Consider the following 21,782-nt stretch of genomic DNA (forward strand, 5'->3'; position numbering starts at 1 on the left):
ACTATGCACCTAATGGCAGCATAAAATGAGGGTTGCATCTTATTCTTGCTAATCTTCCCATTGGTCCTCTTTGGGTTACGAACAAACGTCTGATGCGTACTGAACAATCGCACATTCCCTTACCATTTCTGTGTGTTGAAGAATACAGTCGCGTGTTCTACGTACACTTTAGAGCCTCAGGTGGTTAAAATTAATCCTGAGCCTTCAACAAAGGCATCCTTCATAACCCACTGTGCCGTTTCTGCACGTTTAACCCTGTGACTTAAAGAACTGAGTTGGTGTCCATACAGTGTGACTATTCTGCTTTTACTGGCAATAGCAAGGTAGATATCATAGCCGATGACATAGTTCAGTTGGACTTAATGAACAGTGTTCAGCCTCCATTATAAGAAAGTTTAATTTCCTCTGCGCCAAATGATTCAAACGAGCCGTTGCGGTGCTCGCTGAGCTTATATACCAAAGGCGTTATGGAAGGTTTCATTGCTCGTTACCCGAGATACTATACCGTCTCGTTTTTGTAAAGAACTGCTTGGATAACTTAAAAGCAAAGTTATCATAGCAAACACGATGACATAAACTCCAGCTTGTGGTACGCAGAGTTCAGTGACCTGCGCAGTGAGGTAAAATGCATAGTGCATAGCCATAGAGATGCCTACTTTAGCTTTATTGGGGAGCGTTTAAAAATGTCTGATTGCCTGCTTCTGAACCCCAGGGCTTCAAATCAAGCAGCTCTGGGGCTGTGCAAGAGATACTTAACTGGTATATACGATCTATGTAGCCCATGTATCGGTCTAGTGACGAGCTCTCAAGAGACGGCAAAAGTTGTTTGCTAAACAGTTTCCGGGCTAACAAATAAAGCGCATGCATGCTTCTGGTCACTGCGCCTTATTTCTACGTAATTATTTTACAATTCCACTGAATTTGAAGCTCTCCAATAAAAACCTAAAGCCGAAACTTTTATGTGCTAAAAGTGAGGTACCGAGCTTCACTGTCAAGGGTTGTTTCTTTTTTTTTTTTTTCGTCCGACGTCTCAAGCACACATCAAAAACTTTACTGGCCCCAATTCTGTTTCCGTCAAACTTTCCGTACTTCCCTTGCACAAATACGGTACCACAAATGATGCTAAACACCATCGCTCCGTCTGGCTCTTGTACGTAACCATTTCCTAAAATTCTTAAGATAGTTATGTTTCATTTCTTCTGAACACGGAATAAGTAATCTCCAACACGGATTTGCTGCCAGCACGTCTGTTGAATCTAACCGCGTGTTTTTTATGCCCGTTGTTGGTATAGTTCTTGCTAACTGTAACGAAATTGACACTGCTTGGGCCCTCTAACGTAAAACTGTTCCAATATGTTTTTATTCCTATCTCCTCACGCCAAATTTGCGTAACCGTCGACGCAAGCATCGGGCGGTCACCCGCAGGGTTGGCTCAACAGTTCAATCAAACGCTCTCCTCGTTCATAGAAGGTCACTTTTGTTTACTTGAAAAACGAATAGCATTGCCTAAACTGAGCGGCTTGTCTTATCTAATGGGCTCACAAGAGGCGAGGAGCACGCTCAAGTGGAGAGGGATTCGATGGGGCCGAGCCACTGCACTGAAAATCGATAACCGGATGAAAATGGTGGCGCCGGCGTCTGCGACTGGTCCGCTTTCTCTTACTTAGCTTGCGGTGGCTCGTCGACAATCACGGCGGCATGCAACGGAAGCTTAAGAATGACGCTAAAACGGATCCTTAGCAAAGAAGAGTTGGCAGAACGAGGTCGTCAACGTACCGAAAGTGCTCGAAAACGTTGCACGGTCACGCAAGAAGTTTTACTATACGCAAATAAACCCATGCTATCCGGCAGCATGCGAGCAAAGCCATTGCCTGAGTGATCTACTCGTGACCTTGATGTCCTCATATACTCTCGATTGGCTTTTAATAAACGCTTGTCCTACTTTGTGAGCACATCCAGTAGATTATTGGGTGTCACTGACAGGAGGAATTTATGAACCATAAATAAGATATCTCGCTGTTTTTGCCTCATGTTCAATCGATAATGCTGTTCTGTTGTCTCAAACAGTATAAAACGAACATTTGCAAGAAGACTTGCTATGATCCAAAGTGATTTTCTTGTGTGTTTTTTAGGGGGGGGGGGGGGGAGGGTGGACGAGGCGGTTTTATGTGCTATTATAATTATGAACACGTATTACAAATTCTCAAAATGCCACATTCGCAACGTCGGCAAGTATCTAGACTATGTGTTTCTGTCTAAAATTCTACGTAACCTTGTGTCATGCAAGAGCCCAACCTTAGTACTTTTTTTTTCTATACCATGACTTGGATCACGCAACCTTAGCATCTTAATGCGCAGAATTCGTTTAGCGTGAGTCCTATATAAACAGATTTTTTTTTCGACACTACAACCCGCCGCTGTGGCTTACCGGCTATGGTGTTGCGCTGCTAAGCACGAGGTCACGGAATCTAATCCCGGCCGCGGCGGCCACATCTCGATAGGGACGAAATGCAAAAACGCCCGTGTTCCATGCATTGCGGGCACGTTAAAGAACCCCAGGTGGTCAAAATTAATTTGGAGTCCCCTACTACGGCGTGCCTCATAATCAAATTGTGGTTTTGGCGCGTAAAACCCCACAATTTATTTATTTTATTCGACACTACAATCTGCGCGTTCTTATGAATATGCTAGAGTGCAGCTTTCAAGCAGCGAGCGTCGGTGGCGTCGGTGGCGTAACCGAGTGAACGAGCACAGCGAAAGATGAAAGAGCGAACGCCAAGCGGGAGATGAAAAAAGACGCGAGCCGCGAATGACCAATGAGAGCAGCCCCTTCGGTGACGTGCGCGCGGAAAACTGGTGCCATGCGGACCCGCCCGACCGCTCGATGCGCACTCGTATCTGGTCTCAGCCGGACCGCTCGTTTCGTACTGCCGTCTGCTCGCGTCAGCTCTCGCTTGTTGAGTTTGCATGATTTGGTCTCGTTCACGCTTGTTTTGATTGTCATGGTTTGCGATTGTTTTGTAATCTGATTGTATGCGCAACGTGAATTGCGTAGTACTTCCTGGAAGCCACGCGGCACCAGCGATTACACGAGAACCTTCGACGAGTCATGTATAAAAGCCGACGCGCTTGACCCGCAGATCAGATTTTCGACGATTATCGACCCTGCTACATGTCTCTCTGAAATTCGTTGCCTCAATATATCGCAAAATAAAAACGGGTATAGAGCTGGGCTCAAATTTCGCATTACGGAGTATCGTAATCGTCGCTGAATTTTTTTAATGTGTTTGTGTTCCGCGACTGAGGTTTTGCATTTTTGTTGAACTCTTCTTTATTTACTTTTTTTAGTGTTGATGATAAATGGTTGTGAAAACATCTTTATAACAATTCAAACTATTCTCGATTTTAAGCTTACCAGATTTAAAAACAGAAGTTTGTTCGTGAAGCAGAAGTTTCTGTTCTGTTACTGAAAGTGACGTTTGTTCGGTTAGCCGTTACGAAGCTATTAATTCAGTAGAAGTTATAGCGCGTTGCAATGAGCGATCACCACCATTCGGTCAAACAACTCTAAACAAAGTAGATGTTTCAGGACATGGTTCTTTATGACCTCACCCTTCAGCGCATATCACGTGTGCCCCAGCTAACGTTCGTCAAGTTCTCGAAAGAAAAAAAAAATAAAGATTTAAAGAACGCCGAGCTAAACACGATTTTAATGCCCACAGTGTTCAGTTGTCAGACCTCTGACCACCGAACGCCGTAAGTCTTATAAATGAGCTTGCACCGCTTTAAATTTTTTTTCGTTGAACAGCTTCGTTAACGTTACCTGGGGAACACGGCATACATTGCCCCGCTTAGCGGTATCTGTGGTACCATTTCGCCGAGCGGCTACCAGTATTTGCCTCTCTGTCTCCATTACTCAAGGCGTTTTACTTATGGCTCTCGTGCTGAGTGGTGGACATTGGGAAGGCATTGTCGGTACTTCCTGATATCGAATTAGCATTTACTAGGTATCGGTACCGAAGTTTTTATCTTGGCTGGAATAAACATACTATATGAGTTATCAACCTCATGGATTCGACTAGCTTTAAATATTAGTGGTTTCTGCGAGGGTATGTCCGTTTTAATCTGACAATGAGATTGATTGAGGTGGTTTGTTTTGGTTGGTGTCCAGCACAGTTTCAAATTTGTTCGTTTCGCCCAAAACCCCTTACCACATGGTATGGGAATGTCAACAAAACCCATCGACACCGCCCATCACCGGACCAACCGTCGAGAAATGGGAGGCCCAGCTTCTGAGACAAGCTCGAGCCCTGAAGACCAGCATCGCCTGGTGAGCAGGGCCAAGGTATCAGCTCAGGCCCACGGCATCCTGGACTAGGGACGCCGCCCACCTCGGACGATTTTATCGTCGACTGATTCCTACTAATAAAGTTTATTCCTCCTCCTCCTCCTGAATTGAGCTCAAGGCGTGGTTTGAGTACACTTCCGTAGAAATGTTCGACGTATTAAACCACGCGTACGTTGCATTTGTGAAAGCTCCCGCTATCCCCAACAACTGCCATATTTTGTCCGAACCACCTGTTGCGGTGCGCCTAGCTCGGTTCGCTAAAGGAGTCGAGGTCATTTGTGATTGGTCCAGTCAAACGGTGCGGCCTGTGTATGCTGCACGAGACTGTGGGATGCATCCGTTGCCCTTTAAAGGATAGGGCCCGCCCCATAAGCGGTGGGCTAATAAGGCTGCACCTTAGCGTGGTGACCATCAAGGGGACCGACAAGTGGCACTCATGAACGATCAACAATGCAGCAATAATGTGTTGGTGCGTCTGGAGGAACAGTCGTGAGGCGACCTGGGCGCGGAAGTCGAGAACGCCCACGAGAGAAAATCAACGTAGCGCCGGTTCACGACGAGCGGGATTTCTCTTTACTCTTTCTACGGTCGCATGCTCGGAGCGAGGTCGACAATTTGCTCCGCCATCTTCTCTCGACGTCCTCAGCGGTGGGCACGACAGGACGAGTGGCGGGCGCGCATCCGGGGGGCCTGGGGAGCGAACACCTGGTCAGCCGCAGGGGAGCCACGTATCTCAATGAAAGTCGCCGCCCACCTGGGAGCCGCTCCCCTCCGTACACGGCGCGGCGCCGAGCGCGTCAGCTGCCTTCCCCCTTAACACGTCGCAGGCGGCAGGATAACCACGGTGCATTACGAAACGCTCCTCTCGCGCGCGCGTGCCACCCTCCCTCCCGGCGCGTGCCGCGGCTTTCAGCGGTGTATCCCGAGCGCGGAATCCTCTTAGCGCCCCGCGCCCTTCCCGCTTTCACCCGCCCAAGAACAGCTGGCTCGCCGCCGCGAGCTCTCCTCCTCTTCGGCACTGCTCGCGGGATAGAAATAAAACAAAGAACGAGAGCTGAAACAATAGCGGAGCCAGCCGTGTTCCAGCTAGCAAAAACGAGGTGCGCGGCGAGTAAATCCTCTGGCAACTGCATGTTTTATTCTGATCTGTCTGGAGCCGAAACAACAGCGCGCAGTGTTCCTTCCCTGCGACTGGGCAGTACGTGAGTGTGCTCGATGTGGTGCTCCTTCGAACGCCGGTTTTATCTGAGCGATGCTCCTGCTGCCTATCTTACGAAGCCAAGACTTCCATTGGCTTCGTGCGGTTGTTAATAAAGCTCGAGCTCCTCGGTTGTGTGCACGCAGTCACGACTCCCAGTGCTCAGTTGTCGGCTTAGCCTAAGTACGAAATAAATTCTTGCCGTCATTGCGTCTGTATATGCTTTTTGTTATTCCTAGTGGCTTGTTTGATACGTGAATTATTTTTCTTAGTGTTTATGTATTCGTACGTCGCGTTAGTTCTCAGAGGCCTTGAAGCTTCTTCTCATGGAAACAACATATTTATCACCTGTGCAAACTTGATGGGCGTGGTTTTACTGCCGGAACAGTCCAAGATGAAAAGAGCGTCAGATGAGTGCAGGTTGTTACGTGTACCCTGTTTTTCTTTTTTTAATTTTTATTTCGCAGGTAGTCGACTGGATAGTTTGTAATATAATCAATCTTTTCTTTTTCTTTATTCGTGCAAGCTCCTCTGATCACGGTTATATAAATGGAACTTGTTGCGCACTGCGCAACAAGACCGCTCCTTAGATGTTTGTGCGCGAATCTACTTGACTGTAGGTCATCTCAATACTTTCCATTCCCCAATACTGATGTCTATACACTACACAGCTAGCACAGCTCTCCGATTTTACCATCTTCCCCACCTCGTTTTCCATTTTTTCCCTATACGCCTTGCGCCTGCACACGGCATTGGCCCGGACAACCAGCTTTCTTTCCCTAATTCTCCACCTCTGTCTCAATAATAATAAAAAAAAACTCTGCATCTCGCATTCCACAAAGGAAATTTGCACACAGAAAGCATAGTACAAGGCCGCACCTAGCTGCCGACACACATCACCAAGTAGTCTGCTCTGGAGGTTTCTGAATATCGTAATCAGCATTGGGAAAAGTAACGAGAAGAAAAAATCTAATGATAAATGTAAGAACAAAAGAAAATTAAACTCTATTTTTTTTTTCGCACAACCGTAATGCAGCTGGGAGACCACGAGTATAAGCCGATAGAGGAAGACCAGCTGCAGTAATCCTGATTTCAGACCTATACTTCGATGGCAAACGCATTTGGACGTTGTCGGGGCCATGTGTTTGATGACATGGGCGGCGCTTTCTTTCGCTGCTTTGTCTAGCCGCGCAGCATCAGTTAGCAGCGCTTCGTTACCGCCTGCCTCGAGGCTTCCCGTAGTCCTCGCCTCCTAACGGATGTCTTGAAGCAGGCGCGCTGAATGCTTCTTCGACGCATCGACCGCGAGGACACGGCCACGTGCATTGTCACCGGGAGAGCGCCTACATTACAATCACCAGTGCGCCCGAAGTCGTAGGGCGCAAGACTACGTCAACGAGAGCCAGCAGGAAAAAGAGAAGCCAGTCCGAAATGCACGGCGAACAACGGAAAGAGCGGGGAATCCGCGGAAGCAACAGCATCGCAGAGGAGATGGCGCCGCGCGCTGGGCGAAACACGTCCGCCGCCGAGTCCATTGTGCCGAAGGGACGAGCGCGGCGCCGGAAGCATCTCAAAGAGCTCGACGGAAAAGTTGGGTCAGTCCGCTGGCAGCGGACTGCTTTGTATGTGCGGCGCCGCCCCGAGCAGCGACAGACGAACAGAAAAGCGGTAGTATAGCGGCCACTACTTGTTGATGTTGGCCGCGCGGCGGAGGCTCGCCAGATGGAGATGTTCGCAGGACCCGATCGCCGGCCTCCCCCGAACACCGGACTGCCCGCTAAACTTCCCTTTTACCGCGCCGCGTCTTTTTTTTCCCTCCTCACTTTTGTGTCTTCTCGCGCAGAAAGAAGAGACAGGCGCGGCACACACTCCATCAAGCCTCGATTCCGCCAGTGGTAAAGAAACGCGAAGGAAGAGCGTGTGTCATCACACGCGAGAAGTGTCAATCTGTACCCCAAGAACCTGAGCACTTCTTTCTTTTCATTTTCTGTCACAGTCTGTTACGCTCCTCTCCTGTGAAATAGTAACATGAGGCTGTGCTGAAAAAAACTTACAGAAAGTCGGAAGTAGTAGTTTTTCTACGGGCTGCATTGAACCAATTCATAACACGTCCGGGCTACGCTATGCGCAGTTAAAGATTAACTGGTTTTGTTTAGGTAGCCATGACATCATCGTGCGAAAAACAAAAAGCACCAGCCATTACGTTTTCTTGTTCATCCAACCAGCCTCCCTGGCCCTCACTGAATGTGTCTGCTAGGCTGGCGCAACAGATGAAAAAGTGCAGCGCACTAGAAATTGATATCAAAGAACATATTGAGTAGGAAAGCGTTTATTTAGGTATCGGAGATTGACGGCAAATCTGGTGCGGTATCTTCGCGTATGCCAATTAATTCAGTATAAAAAGAAAGTACTCCTCTGAGCAAAAGTACGTGTACCAGGGATTCCGCGATATTCTTCTGCACCTGTGAATGTAAATTAAGATCGAAAAGTGCTATACAAACTTGGCATTTCTGACTTTCCAGTTTCCAATTAGCGTGTGCGTTTGAATTCAGAGTAAAGTCAGATCTTTCGGCGAGCTTGTGGTTCGTATACTTTTGGTCACAGGTGTACATGACCGGTTCAACGCAGCGAATTCATTTAAATGGCTTGCTCAGTGCTCTTATCCAACTGGTCATTCTGTTTTATTAGGAAACCAACTTCACGTCCAAGTGCGTGTTTTTTCTTCTTCTTTAATGCTTTGTCTGAAACAAATGGAACCTAGTAAATAAGGCTCTTGGTGGACAATAATCAAGTAGAAGACCTACAATCGCTTCCAAACTGAGGCTCGCCGAGAGGCCAATTCACTTATGGCGCCTGTAGCGGCATTGCAGAGCGTGCAGAGCGTCGACACAGCCAGTCGCGACATGCGACTAGACGCCCATGGTCCACCACGCGTGGCTCCTCTATTTTCAAGCGCAGCATTTCTTTTTTCTCGCCGGCGGAAAGATCTAACAGCATGAGGTCCCGGAGATAGCGAAATTCATCAGCGCTTGAAAACAGAAGATCCACGCAAACTGGACCACGGATGCCCAGTCTCAACCTGTTCGTTGTTGAGCAGGCTGCGTCTACGCTTTGCACGTTCCTCGTTCGTCTCTCGCGTGGCAGTGCCTTCAGCAAAGCTGCAATACTGAGCGCTTGTTGCGCCCCCGGCCGGCTTCTGTCCGCCCTGAGCCATATTCGACGCTGCGCCGTAAAGGGGCCAGGCGAACAAACAAAAGGTCACTTGTTGATCGGACTCGTACGAGCGGGAAAGAACGGGAGGGGGGGGGGGGGGGGGGGGCTGGAATAAATCCTGGCCGCGGCGCGCACCGTGGCGGCAGAGCAGCTCCATCGATTGCGGGCCGCGCTGCTCGGCGGCGTCGCGTGCCCGCGCGCCTCGCGGGACGCCGGGAAGAGCGGCAGATAAGGAGGGAGGCCAATGAGGAAGCGGCCGCCGAGGGCGAGCGCGAGGCTAAAAGCTTCATCTCTCTAATGCCCGTGTCGCTTATCGCGGAACACGCGAAAGGCTGCGGCGAAAGCGGAGGGAGTACATCGTCGGGAGGTGTAAGCCCGAGATACAAATAGAGGAAAAATACGCCGATGGCGGCTGGGGGAAAAAAGAGCGAACTAAAAGAACGCGTAGGCAAAACCAAGCGATGGCGAAAGAGCGCTGCTACAGGCGAGCGGAGCTGGGACACCTTTGGAACGTTTATACACGGCGCGACAGACGAAACAAACAGAACTGTGCAGTGTGCCGAAGAGGAGAAAAGAGGGGCCAGTGTTTGCGAACGCATTACTGGATGTTTGTTGGTTTCGCTGAGCCTGCGAGACGACCGGAGTCAAAACGCCGGCGCTCGCTCGCCAGCTTTACGGGCAGCCTATGGAAAGACTACGCTTTCGCTCGGACCGTGCTGAAGTAAACAAATCATGTGGGACGAGATCAAAAAGAAAAGGAAGGAGAAGCGACGGGTTTTCCGGCTGCGTTGAGATTATAATGCGGTCGTAAAAGGCGTTCCCGGAATCGATCTTGATCTGAGCTGATGTCATCTAGAGTGTCTGGTCAATAGACCCTGACGGTCGTAAATTAAAGCCCTAAACGTCAGTCGGATGTCATTGGAAACGGTCGGAAGCGCACGTGGGAAGAGAATTTCCTCGCCATTTCGCACACCAATCCAGAAACGGGTGGCGACAGCGAAGCCGCAGTCATAAAAATAACTTTTTGACAGGGCTGAAACACGCAGCCTCCCTCGTGGAGTGATCGAGGAGCTGTGGGATTCTGTTTGCGTCGTCGAAGTCGTATTTCATGTAAAGAACAATAAGACACTCAGCAGTAACAATGCGCGCCTTGGTATGCCGGTCGTGCCAGTATTATTCGCAGAATGATGGCGGCAAGACTTGCGACGTTTTTCTAAGCTTAATGCGGACGCCAGTTGCCCTCATCACAATGTTGAAAAACTTATATGTAGAAATACGTGTGTTAGGTCGTGAGCGTCTGAAAAATGAAAAAAAAAGAGTTAAGCAAGTCCTCGATGAACTACAGAGGTCAATCCCTCGAGAGTAGCTATGTGTCATTGCGACATCAGAGACTGCTGCTACTACAAAAACTAGGAGGAAGTAACGCACAGATGGTCGCAGGCCTTGCATAATCATAGCGACGATCGCTCCACCCGAGCTGTCCTTTCATTTGTCGGAGATGAAAACGTGCCATAACTATACGAGATGCAGCAGTTTATTGCGTGTCACTTAATACTACCATAAGATAAACAAGGCCACCAGCCCATCATGTCCATACCCGACCCACTAAGTAGCCCGACCACCAGAACCAAGCACTTTGATTTAATGCTAAACTTCGCCCCTCACTCATCAACTTCGGTTTGACTTATGACTCATATGCAATAACTCCACGTTCGCTGCGCTCACAGCCTTTTTTTATAAATCTGTATAGTCTAAAGAGATACACACACTGTATAAGGTATATAGGCGTACAATGTAAATAGCGGTTCTGCCGTGTTAACTGTACCAATACAGTTATCGTAGACGCGCTCAGTGCAGTATACGTGAGTACTCACGCGCTCATCATACGAAGGGCTTTTTACGAATGCTGCAGTTGGTTATTGACTGCGGAAAATTGGGAAGTTTGGCTACTGTAAACCGAGGCAAGTAGTACCAATTACAACGCTTGCTTTTCTGTTGGCATCTCTGACCCCCTTGTTCATTTGTCAAGAAGGATTTATTGTTGAGCTACACCTCTTGTTGGAAGTCTCTAGCTAGCTCCCAAGTGACAGGATTGAATTCTGATATTTCGAAAAAAAAAAACATGAAGGAAAAGTTGAACCAGATCATTCATGTTTCCGAGCCTGATATTTTTTGCCTTCGTTATTTATATCACAATTTTGTTTTATTTTTTTGTGCCCATTTCTGCCCGTGAGCAGCTGCGTCCTGCAAATTAATTGGGTGCATTTTAACATGCCGCGCTTCCCACAGTATGCGTTGTAGAATGCACGGACCCGCGTCAAGGCTTTTCAGGGCTTTTTGACCACGCCCCTAAGCATCTTAGGATATTTGAATAAACTGATTTGATAAACTGATTTGAAGTGCAAACTAAACAGGGGTATACAGGAGATTGTGGAGACTGAACATCATCAACATTGGTCGAACAAGGGGGTGCATTGTTTTACCCCTGTTCATCCAAATGAAGGGTCTCGCAAAGGCAGACAGCCGCTTCGAGACGTGTATCGCACCGTATCTATGTATGTAAATGTTGTGTGGGGATGCCAGCGTAGTGCAGGACCTCGAGTATGCCTTTCTAACATAATGAAACGTGATTCCACCGCAGTTATACGTATAAGCGTTATGCTGAAACTTTGCACTACCTTTCACAAGTGACTGGCACGTCCGCCAGCACTTCTTAGCTCGGTCAATCTTGCGCAATTTCATGTAAATGTAGGCAGTCTCAAGAAGTCGAACCAACCAACGCTGCAACATGCCACCGTAAAACACCTTTAATGAAAGGACATATTCTCATCCATCCGAGAGTAGCACAAATTTACTAAGTATATGTGTTTCTCAGAAAGAGGGCAGCGCAGTCGAACAACTAATTCTGGTTCAGGGATTAAAGCCAGAACCGACGCCTATCCAGGGTGGTCGCTTAATACCATCTGAGCGAACCGGGAGGCTAGTACATGGCAGGCTGTTGCCCTTTAGTTCTGCAGCGAACTTTGCTCACTGAACCCTTTGGTCTGGGGGATTCACTGTGCATGTTTTCCTTAGACTGTTCCTTTGCTCTGGGTTCAAAGCAGTAGATCTATGCCTCGTCACGAGTTGCCAGTTTGTTCAGTAAATCTGATTTATTTTTTTGTAAAATGTTCCGAAACAGCCTCCAATATTCTGACACGTTTTCTTTCTTGTTCAACTGTGAAAAATTTTCAGAACCACATCCCTGCAACCTTCCTCAGTCGACGCGGATAATGACACGAAGTCGTGATATTTCAAGTTATGTATCAACACTTTTGGCTCATATTGGCAAGCTTTATAAATTGGTAAAACAACTAGTAACAGTACCACATGAAGAGCTACTATCAACCAAAGCTTGTGACATTTCATCATGTATATGCTTTGCACATTTGCCTTGGAGAAACAGGAAGTTGATTATGGTCCTAAGCTCGGCCACAATGAACTTTTCTGGAGGTGCTGCAATGTTGAATTTGAACCTAAATAAGAAAAATAGAATGGAAACATATTTGGATCATTTTTTGCGTCATTCAATATAGACAAATTAGCCAATATATGCAGCAAATTACAGCTACCTAGGTCATTTTTTTATGGGTAAGGAGCACTATGCTTATCAGCAGCCCCTCTAGTCTAAATATATGAGAAGGGACAAATAGTATTGCGGGGCATCCACGACACCAAATTTCATGAGGTTCTTTGCTGCATTTAAAAGAAAATGTTAAAATCTCGTGACTGCAGGCACCAGCTTTTATTCATAACGCCAATTATTTTACAGAAATTGAAAATTGTAAAATTAAAAGAAAAGTCCGGTGCGCCAAGTTTTCAACTCTGTAACACCGTAAGAAATAAAGATATCATGATTCTGTGAACTGCGCCTATCATTGCAAAGAAAGCGGATGAAATTGCTGTAATATACACCGCTCTAAAGTACAGCAATAGTTTGTTAGCAGAAAGTTTACGAAACCCTCGTAAACAATATAACAGTTTCACGTAAGCTGTGAAGTCATTTATCAAAATTGTCCCCTTTAGATGCTCTAACAAATGTCGTTTACCGAACTGCCATATCTGTTCTTGGTGCAGAGTTCCTAATTTGTAAACTTCGTGCTTCAATCTTTCTGAAACTTACCGATTTGCGGCAATTTTTGCAATATGCATGAAGCCCTAAATTTTAAAACAGGCGATGTACAGTCGCGGACAGAATAAAATGGACCACGGGATCTCCGAAAACGTTCAATTCCCGAGCAGCCTGTAGCAGTAACCAGTAAAACTGCCCACGACAACGTTGTTAGCATATTCTAGTCGAGGTCCAAAATGCAAATACCAGATTGCGTTGTGAGGTTGCGGAGATATTAGGCTTTTTCTTAGATTTCATGGTCCGTAATATTCTGTCCGCGACGGTACATTTGCTCAACTTTAACTTCATCTCGCAAATGCAACAAGTTTCATTCAAATCGGTCTAGTGGTTGCCTCATGACAGCATTCCCGTGGTTTCCGTGTAATTGAACGGGAAAAATTGGAGTTGGCGCCGCGGTAAAACTCCTTAAAGGGAACCTACGCCGCTAGCTCAACTGCAACTAAGAGCTGCCGACGCCAGCCGCTCTGCATTCAGCAAAAGATGAGTCGATGTTACAAACAACGACACCGACTGGGTGCAGGGCGGCCCATTCCAGGCCTGTGCGGGCGAACAAATGCCTGAGCTTGCATTCAGCGAGTCTCTGTAATCATGCGGACCACCTGGCAGTGATACCTGAACAGAATCTGGACAGCCGCGCCTTTGTTCAAGCAGGCTATATAAAGGTCGCGTCTGCCCGCTTGCACTCCTCCTATCGTAATTTAGTCAGTTTGTATGTTGTAGTCGCCATACCGAGTCTTTTTCTATCAATTATTATTTGTGCGTGCTTTCGGACACGTTAAAGGTTGTTTTCTTTTTATATATAAATTCGTATATGAATATTTGATTTACAATGGCCGCTCGTGCCTTGTTCTATCGTTGTCCCCACTCATATAAGGGGTGATCATTTTTAAGTTTTCCAGAATTTTTGAATTTCGCTCGTGACATTTAGCGCAATTCTTGTCCTTAAGCTGTGTTACTCGAAGAGGCGGACATTGCACGCACGAGAAATCGAAACACATATTCAACTAGTAGACAAAAGTTCACTAATTAACTTCGGTAATTACTGTACGGCACATATTGCAATTTTCGAATTGTAACCGGTGAGTTTGCAAGACGTATCCGCCTGAAATGAACCTCCAGTATGACACCAGTTTCGAGATATTGTTTCCCAAAGTATGCGACGAAATAGACAGGAGTTCCAGTTACCTTAAAGGGAAGCTGAAACACTTTTCGAAAAAAATGAGTTCTCCGCGGCATTCTACAGTTTTGAGTCCCCTGAACACGAATATCTCGTTCAAAAAGGGCGGAAGCAAGCGCAAGCGGCTGTTTTTTCATGAAAAGGCGCACCAGCGCCTCAGGGTATCGCGCGAACGCCGCTGTTGCCCGTGATTGGTCGGAGCCGCTGTGACGTCAATGGCGGCAGTCGCCGGTCGGCGCCGCCGTTTCAGAGCGTAGCACGCTGTTCTGTTCTGGCTTCATAGCTGAGTTGTAAGCATTATGGAACGTTCTCGCTGTCTTGGACAGCTTGTATTTTCGCCGTACATGTTCGAACCGACAGCCGATACGGAAAATGATGGCGGCAACGGCGGCAACGACGATGTTGAGTGTGCCAAAAGCGAGAGCGATGTGTGCACCTTCTCGCGCGTTGGAAATCTTAGCTGTTACCTATGCTTTTTTTTCATGTAGCTGCACGTTCCAATGACGGGAGACGCTAAAGTGTCACTGGGAACTTGCTGCTGGAAGAATGCCGAAGCACTAACTTCTCATTAGATTGTAAACACGGGTACAATTCCGCGATGTCAAGCACCTCGCCGCTGCTTGTCTAAAGTCCCGTGGTTTTCTGAGCGTTGATACACGATCACGAACATAAGTGCCGCGTTTCAAAGCGCGCACATGCAGTGCTGCGAGGTACAGTCATGGAAGTTGCTTATCATACACATCCAGATCGAGATGGTCAGGGGGATTATATGTGCAATACCTCAGGTATGAAGTGCTCCATTTCATACTCCATTTCATACCTCATACCTCAGGTCTATGGTTCGCAGCGTGCCAGCGGCATTTGCTCGCGCAAGCATGCACGTGAAGCTGCCGCGACGGGCTGCAAGAATGCCGAAAAGAAAATTGATTTAAAAGTACGTGTTAGCAGCCGTATAAGTGCACGGGTTGTTTCTATGGGTAAATTCTTTTTTTTTTCATTCAGAACTGAGCTTATATATGAAAAGTTTTCTCAAAAATCGGGTCAAGAAACACTGAACTTTTTCTAAGTGCGAACGCAGCCACTGCCTAGAAGTATCTCAAGCCTCCACAGCGTTGCACCTGATGTATGAAACGGAGTATAGCAACGCTAACAACAACGCGTTTCCGCATTTGTCGTAAGGCTATCCGGCTATCGCGGAAATGGTCCGAGCACAGCACAGTTGATTTCGTCGGCACGAACTTATCTCTCCTCACCGCAATGCGCTGCAAGCTTCTTGTCCTTCGGGAACCTGTGAAACACCACATTGTCTCGCCTACGTGTGTTCGCGCAGCCGAATGCTGCACAGAACGAGGGCAGGTTGAGCGCCCTTGGCTGTAGGCACTCACGCAGCACAGAAGGAAAGAACAGTTTACGAAAATCGCAAAACAAACGTGAGCGGCGGCGACGGCAAATCTCTCGTAGCGTCGTTCAGTAAAGCGCAGGACGGAAAGAGGCATGCCAGCGCATGCCAGCACGCCGGTCGGGCAGCTCGGTCCCCGCCAGTGACGTCACTCTCGCCGGTTCTCTCCTCTGACAACCACCTCACCCGGCGCTCCGGGAAGCGACGGGGGCGGGTCCGCGGGGGTGATTTAGAAAGCGATTTCCGCCCCTTATATTAACAAAACGAAGAAAAAAAATTCGGAACCGTAAATTATTAGGTCTGTTCTTCCCAATCCCTGCAATTCATGGAAATTGAAAACCGTTTCAGCTTCCCTTTAACAGTTCATAAAAGATTGTTTTGTTGAAAACGTTGGTGGAACAACAGTGCATTTTTACGGGGAGCTTAATGGCGCATATCTCCAAATTGGTGTCATTCTGGAAATTCCTTCCCAGTGGATACGTCTTGCAACCTCACCGGCCACGATTCGTAAATTTCAATATGTGCTGCAAAGTGATTAACTAAGAAATTGGTTAGTGATTTGTTTGAATTCGTTGAATATGTGTTTATATTTGGCGTGCGAGGATTGTTCGCCCTCAATAATCCAGCTCAAAGATTCGAACTATGTTATCTGGAACAGGTGATCTAAAGAAAAAAAATCTGGAAAACTTAAATATGATCGCCGCGTATAGTTAATGCCATTGTGTTTTCACCGTCAAGTGTCATAGCTGCTTTCTTTTTTCGTATACTGAAAACCAATTTACCCGTGAGCACCATCTGAAGAAGCTAGTACGTCTCGTGTTAGCATATACGTACTTCGGTTACAAGCTCTCACCGTTCTTCGTCATCTCTTGTCCAAAGAAGCGGCACTATAGCCCCAAGATCTTTATGTTACTGTAGTTCTTATTTAGTTGTTTTCGCTCGCTGAAATCATTAGAGGTCTATAAGATCGTTTGTGGGGCTTTTCTCGTGTTCAACGATTTTTTTTCTTCGGCGGCGCGCCTTGTTGGAAGAGTGCGTTTGTCCCAACCCTTCCCTCCTTCAGTACCTAGACACCCGAGTGCCGCGAATTGGGCGGCGGCTCTTCCTGGACAACGATTTGATTTAATTCTTTTTTTTCCCTTTCAGTTGTCATCTTCCGCTACCCGTACGCTTCACGGATAATGTGGAAGCACAAAAATCGGGGCCCGAAATTGCCAGTTCGAAAACTCGTCATTGCAAACGACTTGTGCCAAATGAAAAGGCTTTTCCTACAAAACTATATACTGAGTCACAAATATACTACGTTAAAACCACAGTAGAAACACTCGAGGCTGTTCCCAGGCCACTAACGTAGAAAGATATGTTCTCAAGGAAAAAAAATGGCGCATGCCACAAAGAAAGAAAGGCTAAGGGGACAAGCTTTGTCCCTGGGAAGTGAGCAGCAATGCATCGTGGGTTGAAAAGGATGAAGGGCTGGGACTGAACGCGATATTACTGGGTAGGATTGAAAATACCAGGCAGTATGGGTTCACCTTTCTTTTTTTTTCTTTGTGTAGCTCACACATCTGCGGCTTGATAGCACTGTTGCACAAGTCTGTTTTGAATGAAGATAGCGAACAAAGACAAACAAAAGCCATGCTCGCGCGCGACCGCTTCCTTTTATATGGAATTGTAGCCCTGACTGCGGCAATTAGATTCGTGTTCGAACATGACGTGAGGAACACAATGTCCATTGAAGCGATAACACCTTCGGTGAAAACAGTCATGCTAGAACTCAAAGCGCCGGAAACGCTGTGAGCATATAGTACGTACTACAGAGTTTAAGCATAGCTTATAGCAGCAAACGCAACTACTTGGTGTTAGCGTGCTATGATACCCACTGCACATGCCCAATGAGTGGGTGAGGCCGGGGATTTTGCAAGCGCAAGTGTTTTCGAGATTTAGCATTCAACTAGAGTTCAGCACTAGCACACGTAAGAGAAAGCCTTGCGTACGTGAACACGGCGGTGCTCGTCGAAGTGGCTGCCGTCCGTTTCGAATCTATCAAGTCATCGTCCTGCGCTGTGTAGCTCATTGTTTCCTAACTGATGCTTATGTTTGCTTTATATTTGTGTCATGGTTAGTGACGTTAGCATTAGTGACAACTAGGTGCTGCTTTCGAGGCCTGTTCTCGATTTTTCGGCGCTTTATTACTTAGTGAGAGACGCTGTATTAGCTGTACACGTGACCTCGAAGATTTCTCTGCGCGCGCCACAAGTCACGCACGTTCCCCAAGCTCAGAAGCCATAGGCTTCAAATCTTTTCTTGTAATTAGTATTTTGTATAAATGGCAGCACAAACTAAATTTTGCGATTATCATTATCATTTGCGAAACAGGAAAGTATCACCGGTGCCACCATAATCAGCACTATGCGAACAATAAGCTTACAGCGTCGGATCAGTTCGACTGCACTTGCTTTACTGATATTATGTGAACTTTTCTATAGATGGAGTCACAGTCGTTCGCGTTAGCGTTAGTGTTAGGCTTGGTTCCGTTATTCTATAAGGTTAGTTTGCTCCATGCAATCCTGCGTACGATATAGCGCTAGTGTCACTAGTGTTGCGTCGCGCACTAGCATGCGCAAGCACTTTACACAGTACTAAACTGTCAACTGTCTTCCTGTCCAACGACGGTTCCATGTCGTGGCAGCGTCCACGCGTTGTGGACAGCGTGCACTGAGTAGTGTGAGGCAATTGGCAGAACTGTTGAAAGAAAGAAAAAAATGCGATTGTTGCTTCGTTTCGTAATAGTCGTGGTGGCACATCGTATGGACCACCAGACTGTGATCCTTAAAAGAAAAAAAAAACGCAACGGAACGGAGCTTTCTGCGCGCCGTGCCTCTCGACTGCAGGCTCGACGCGGCGATTCCTATTCCTGTAGAAATCACATCGCCCCAGTGGTCTAACTTACGTGTTGTTTACTCCATGAGCTGTAGCAGTAATGCCGTTGTGATATCTTATTCGGCTACGTCGGGTGCAACTTTTTTCAACATTTAATTGCATAAAATTTTCTTGAATAAGTTAGCCGAAGGAGCAAAAATAAATTGACCTCGGGGATTTGGTTCCTACGGTGCTTAAACGTCGTGCGCCTCTTGGACGAAGAATAATGGGTGTAACGTTAAGGGATAAGAAAAGATCAGATTGGGTGAGGGAACAAACGCGAGTTAATGAAATCTTAGTTGAAATCAAGAAAAAGAAATGGGCAGGACATGCAATGAGGAGGGATGATAACCGATGGTCATTAAGGGTTACGGACTGTATTCCTAGGGAAGGGAAGCGTAGCAGGGGACGGCAGAAAGTTAGGTGGGCGGATGAGATTAAGAAGCTTGTAGGGACGACGTGGCCACAATTAGTACATGACCGGGGTTGTTGGAGAAGTATGGGAGAGGCCTTGCCCTGCAGTGGGCGTAACCAGGCTGATGATGATGATAATGACGACCCTTGCACGTCGCCGAGTGGAACAGTTGACTGGAGCTGAAACTCTCTGAAGGGTTGGTGGCAGAAAGCCGGTGAAGCCGACGAGCGAGTATCTCTTTGTGCGTGCGTGCAGTGCACAGCTGAAATAAACTTATGTCCTGTCTCTTACACGCAGACTACTCGAGCCCGGCGTACGAAAGCGTGAGTACCGGCTTGGCACCCGTGACGGTGCTACCGGGCGGCGACCCGAGCCCGGCCGGCGCCGAGGCGAAGGAGTACCACGAGTTGTCGCCGGCCTTCCACTTCGACGCCAACGAGGACGTGGCGAGCAATGTCGACGTGGTGTCCGAGCCGAGCCCCCCGCCGAGCCAGAGCGAAAACAAGCCTCCCCTGGCCGACGGCCGCAGCCGGCGCAAGGGCCGCGACAGCTCGCCCCGCGCCAAGCGCAGCCCCGACCGGCCGCGCTACACGTGCGGCGAGTGCGGCAAGCACTACGCGACCTCGTCGAACCTGTCGCGCCACAAGCAGACGCACCGCAGCCCGGACTCGCAGCTGGCCAAGAAGTGCCCGACGTGCGCCAAGGTGTACGTGTCCATGCCGGCGCTGGCCATGCACGTGCTGACGCACAACCTGAGCCACAAGTGCCCCGTGTGCGGCAAGGCGTTCTCGCGGCCCTGGCTCCTGCAGGGCCACATGCGCTCGCACACCGGCGAGAAGCCGTTCGGCTGCGCCCACTGCGGCAAGGCGTTCGCCGACCGCTCCAACCTGCGCGCCCACATGCAGACCCACTCGGGCCTCAAGCACTTCCGCTGCGCGCGCTGCCACAAGTCGTTCGCGCTCAAGTCCTACCTCAACAAGCACCTCGAGTCGGCCTGCTTCAAAGACGACGGCTGCGTCTCCTGGTCCGTGGACGACTCGCTGGATGGCCTGCAACCGCTGTAAGCTGCGGCCTTCCCATGGGAAGAGACCCGGCGCGTTGAGTGGGCCCACGAGGGGCATAGCGATTCGGTCGCGCCGTTCTTGTGTACTGGCAGGCTAAACAGCGGTCTGCCAATCAACGAATCTGCACGATGGGGCGCAGACCTCGTCGCTGTTGTTAATTCTTTTGTCTGATACTCGGCCGCAGCTCACGCAAAGCATGAAAACGCTAGGCACGCTGGTGTCAAAGTTTGCAATGTGGGTTTCGACCCGAACCGCTGTATAGGTGTACGTACGTGCCATTGCCGCAAGAAACATTTCGAGTGTGGCCTCCAAAATATAATCATTTCAGTACATTGTACAACAAGGCAAACATTTCATCATTCATAACAAAACATTTCAATGTCAAAGTACCACCGCTGGGTTCTTCACCCCATTCCTCTCTGTTGTTGGGCGGCAGCCACGAAACGAGAAATGTTTGTCTTTGTTACAGTTTGAAAGGTCCCTGGTTTTTTGTTTTGCTTGTTGTTGCGAGTCTCGAGTAACAGCCATCTTCGATTCATAATTGTCTGCCTGCACTAGCGTTCACGTAGCTATCCGGGACCCTGTAGTCAAAACGCAAGTTCAAAGTGCCACGGCTTGGAGACGACGTGCAGAAGGCAAAGAGGGCGCTTAGTTTCGCCCATTGCGGAATGGCGTGCACTTATCACTGCGGCGTAGCGGCGAAAACAAAAACACCTGCAGCTTGCTTTGTATCGATCGCCAAGCTGTTTGCTTTAATGTACATGCCATCAAAAGTGGCGCCACCGGGCACTTATTCACGCGTTGTGCTGTCGTCGATGCCCTCCATAGCCACCGGCACCAAGCGACGGCTGTGCCGAAAAAAAAAACGAAGAATTTCAGCTATAGTATGTTGCACGACGCAGTCAGACGAAGCAATAACCTCAACCACCGTAAGCGTCTATGCAATGGTAATTACATGTTTGTTTTATTTTGCCAGGATAAATGCAAGCCACATGGTAGCATTTGAAAGAACGCTCATTTTGAAGATCGCTCCAGCAATAAGCGTGGGCACGCATGCTACCCTGAGCACCCGGACCAAAAGCAATACGAATAATGTCGGCGAACTACAGCGCCTGAATCCGAGGACAAACGATTTGACGCGTCTAGTCAGAATCCGCGAAGGATCGCGAGCCTGGCAGAGAACCTGTCGCGTCGAAGCAAGAATCGATAAAGGCTTGCGCGCGCTTGTGCAAAAACTGCGATAGCTGTAGAAGAATGGTGCACATAGAGGTGATATTTATTGAGCTCATTGTATTTATTTAGCCAAATAGGTGTTTGTTTATATACACGCTGACTTAATATTGCACGTTTCACTGTATATACTCATTTATTTGCAACAATGACATAGATCTGTGCTAGTCAGATTTAGCGCAAGTACGAAGACTACTCACTAGACACGTAGAGTATATTATTGCAAGGTCTCAAAGTATATTTAGACCACGAAAACGTACGCGTGATCAAAGGCCGGCGTCGTACGTGAGGGACGGGCTTCTGAAGACAATGACGGAACAACCTGGTACGCTGCTCGTGGCCGAAGCAACTGGCATCGGACACACAGATGCGCACGCGCGCACGCACACGCACACACACACACAGAGAGGGAGAGACCCACACACACACACACACACACAAACACACACGACTACAAGAAAGCTCCCGTCAGCTACGAGTCTCATGAGCGCGGAGAAAAGCTTCCATGGGCATGTATCCCAACTGCTACTTGCGCGCGTGTGTTCGTTTCACTCACAGCTTAACATTTCTTTCCCTCCTCCTAAATCTATGACCATCGACTTAGCAGTTTTGTGATAGTCCATGTTGCTAGATGTCAGTCAAACTTTC

At 48.1% G+C, this 21,782-nt stretch overlaps 1 protein-coding gene across 2 annotated transcripts in view; it reads left to right on the plus strand.

Moving 5' to 3' along the window:
* The window catches only part of LOC139056381 (transcriptional repressor scratch 2-like), a 36,813-nt gene extending 16,429 nt beyond the window's left edge, over positions 1-20,384 (plus strand). For both annotated transcript variants that reach the window (XM_070534583.1, XM_070534586.1), the window contains one exon: positions 19,138-20,384. In XM_070534583.1, the coding sequence (XP_070390684.1) occupies positions 19,138-19,904 (767 nt within the window). In that variant the 3' untranslated portion in view covers positions 19,905-20,384. The remainder of the gene's footprint in view (positions 1-19,137) is intronic.
* The last annotated feature ends 1,398 nt before the right edge of the window (positions 20,385-21,782 follow it).

Source organism: Dermacentor albipictus, chromosome 1, assembly GCF_038994185.2.
Source record: "Dermacentor albipictus isolate Rhodes 1998 colony chromosome 1, USDA_Dalb.pri_finalv2, whole genome shotgun sequence".
NCBI lineage: Eukaryota > Metazoa > Arthropoda > Arachnida > Ixodida > Ixodidae > Dermacentor > Dermacentor albipictus.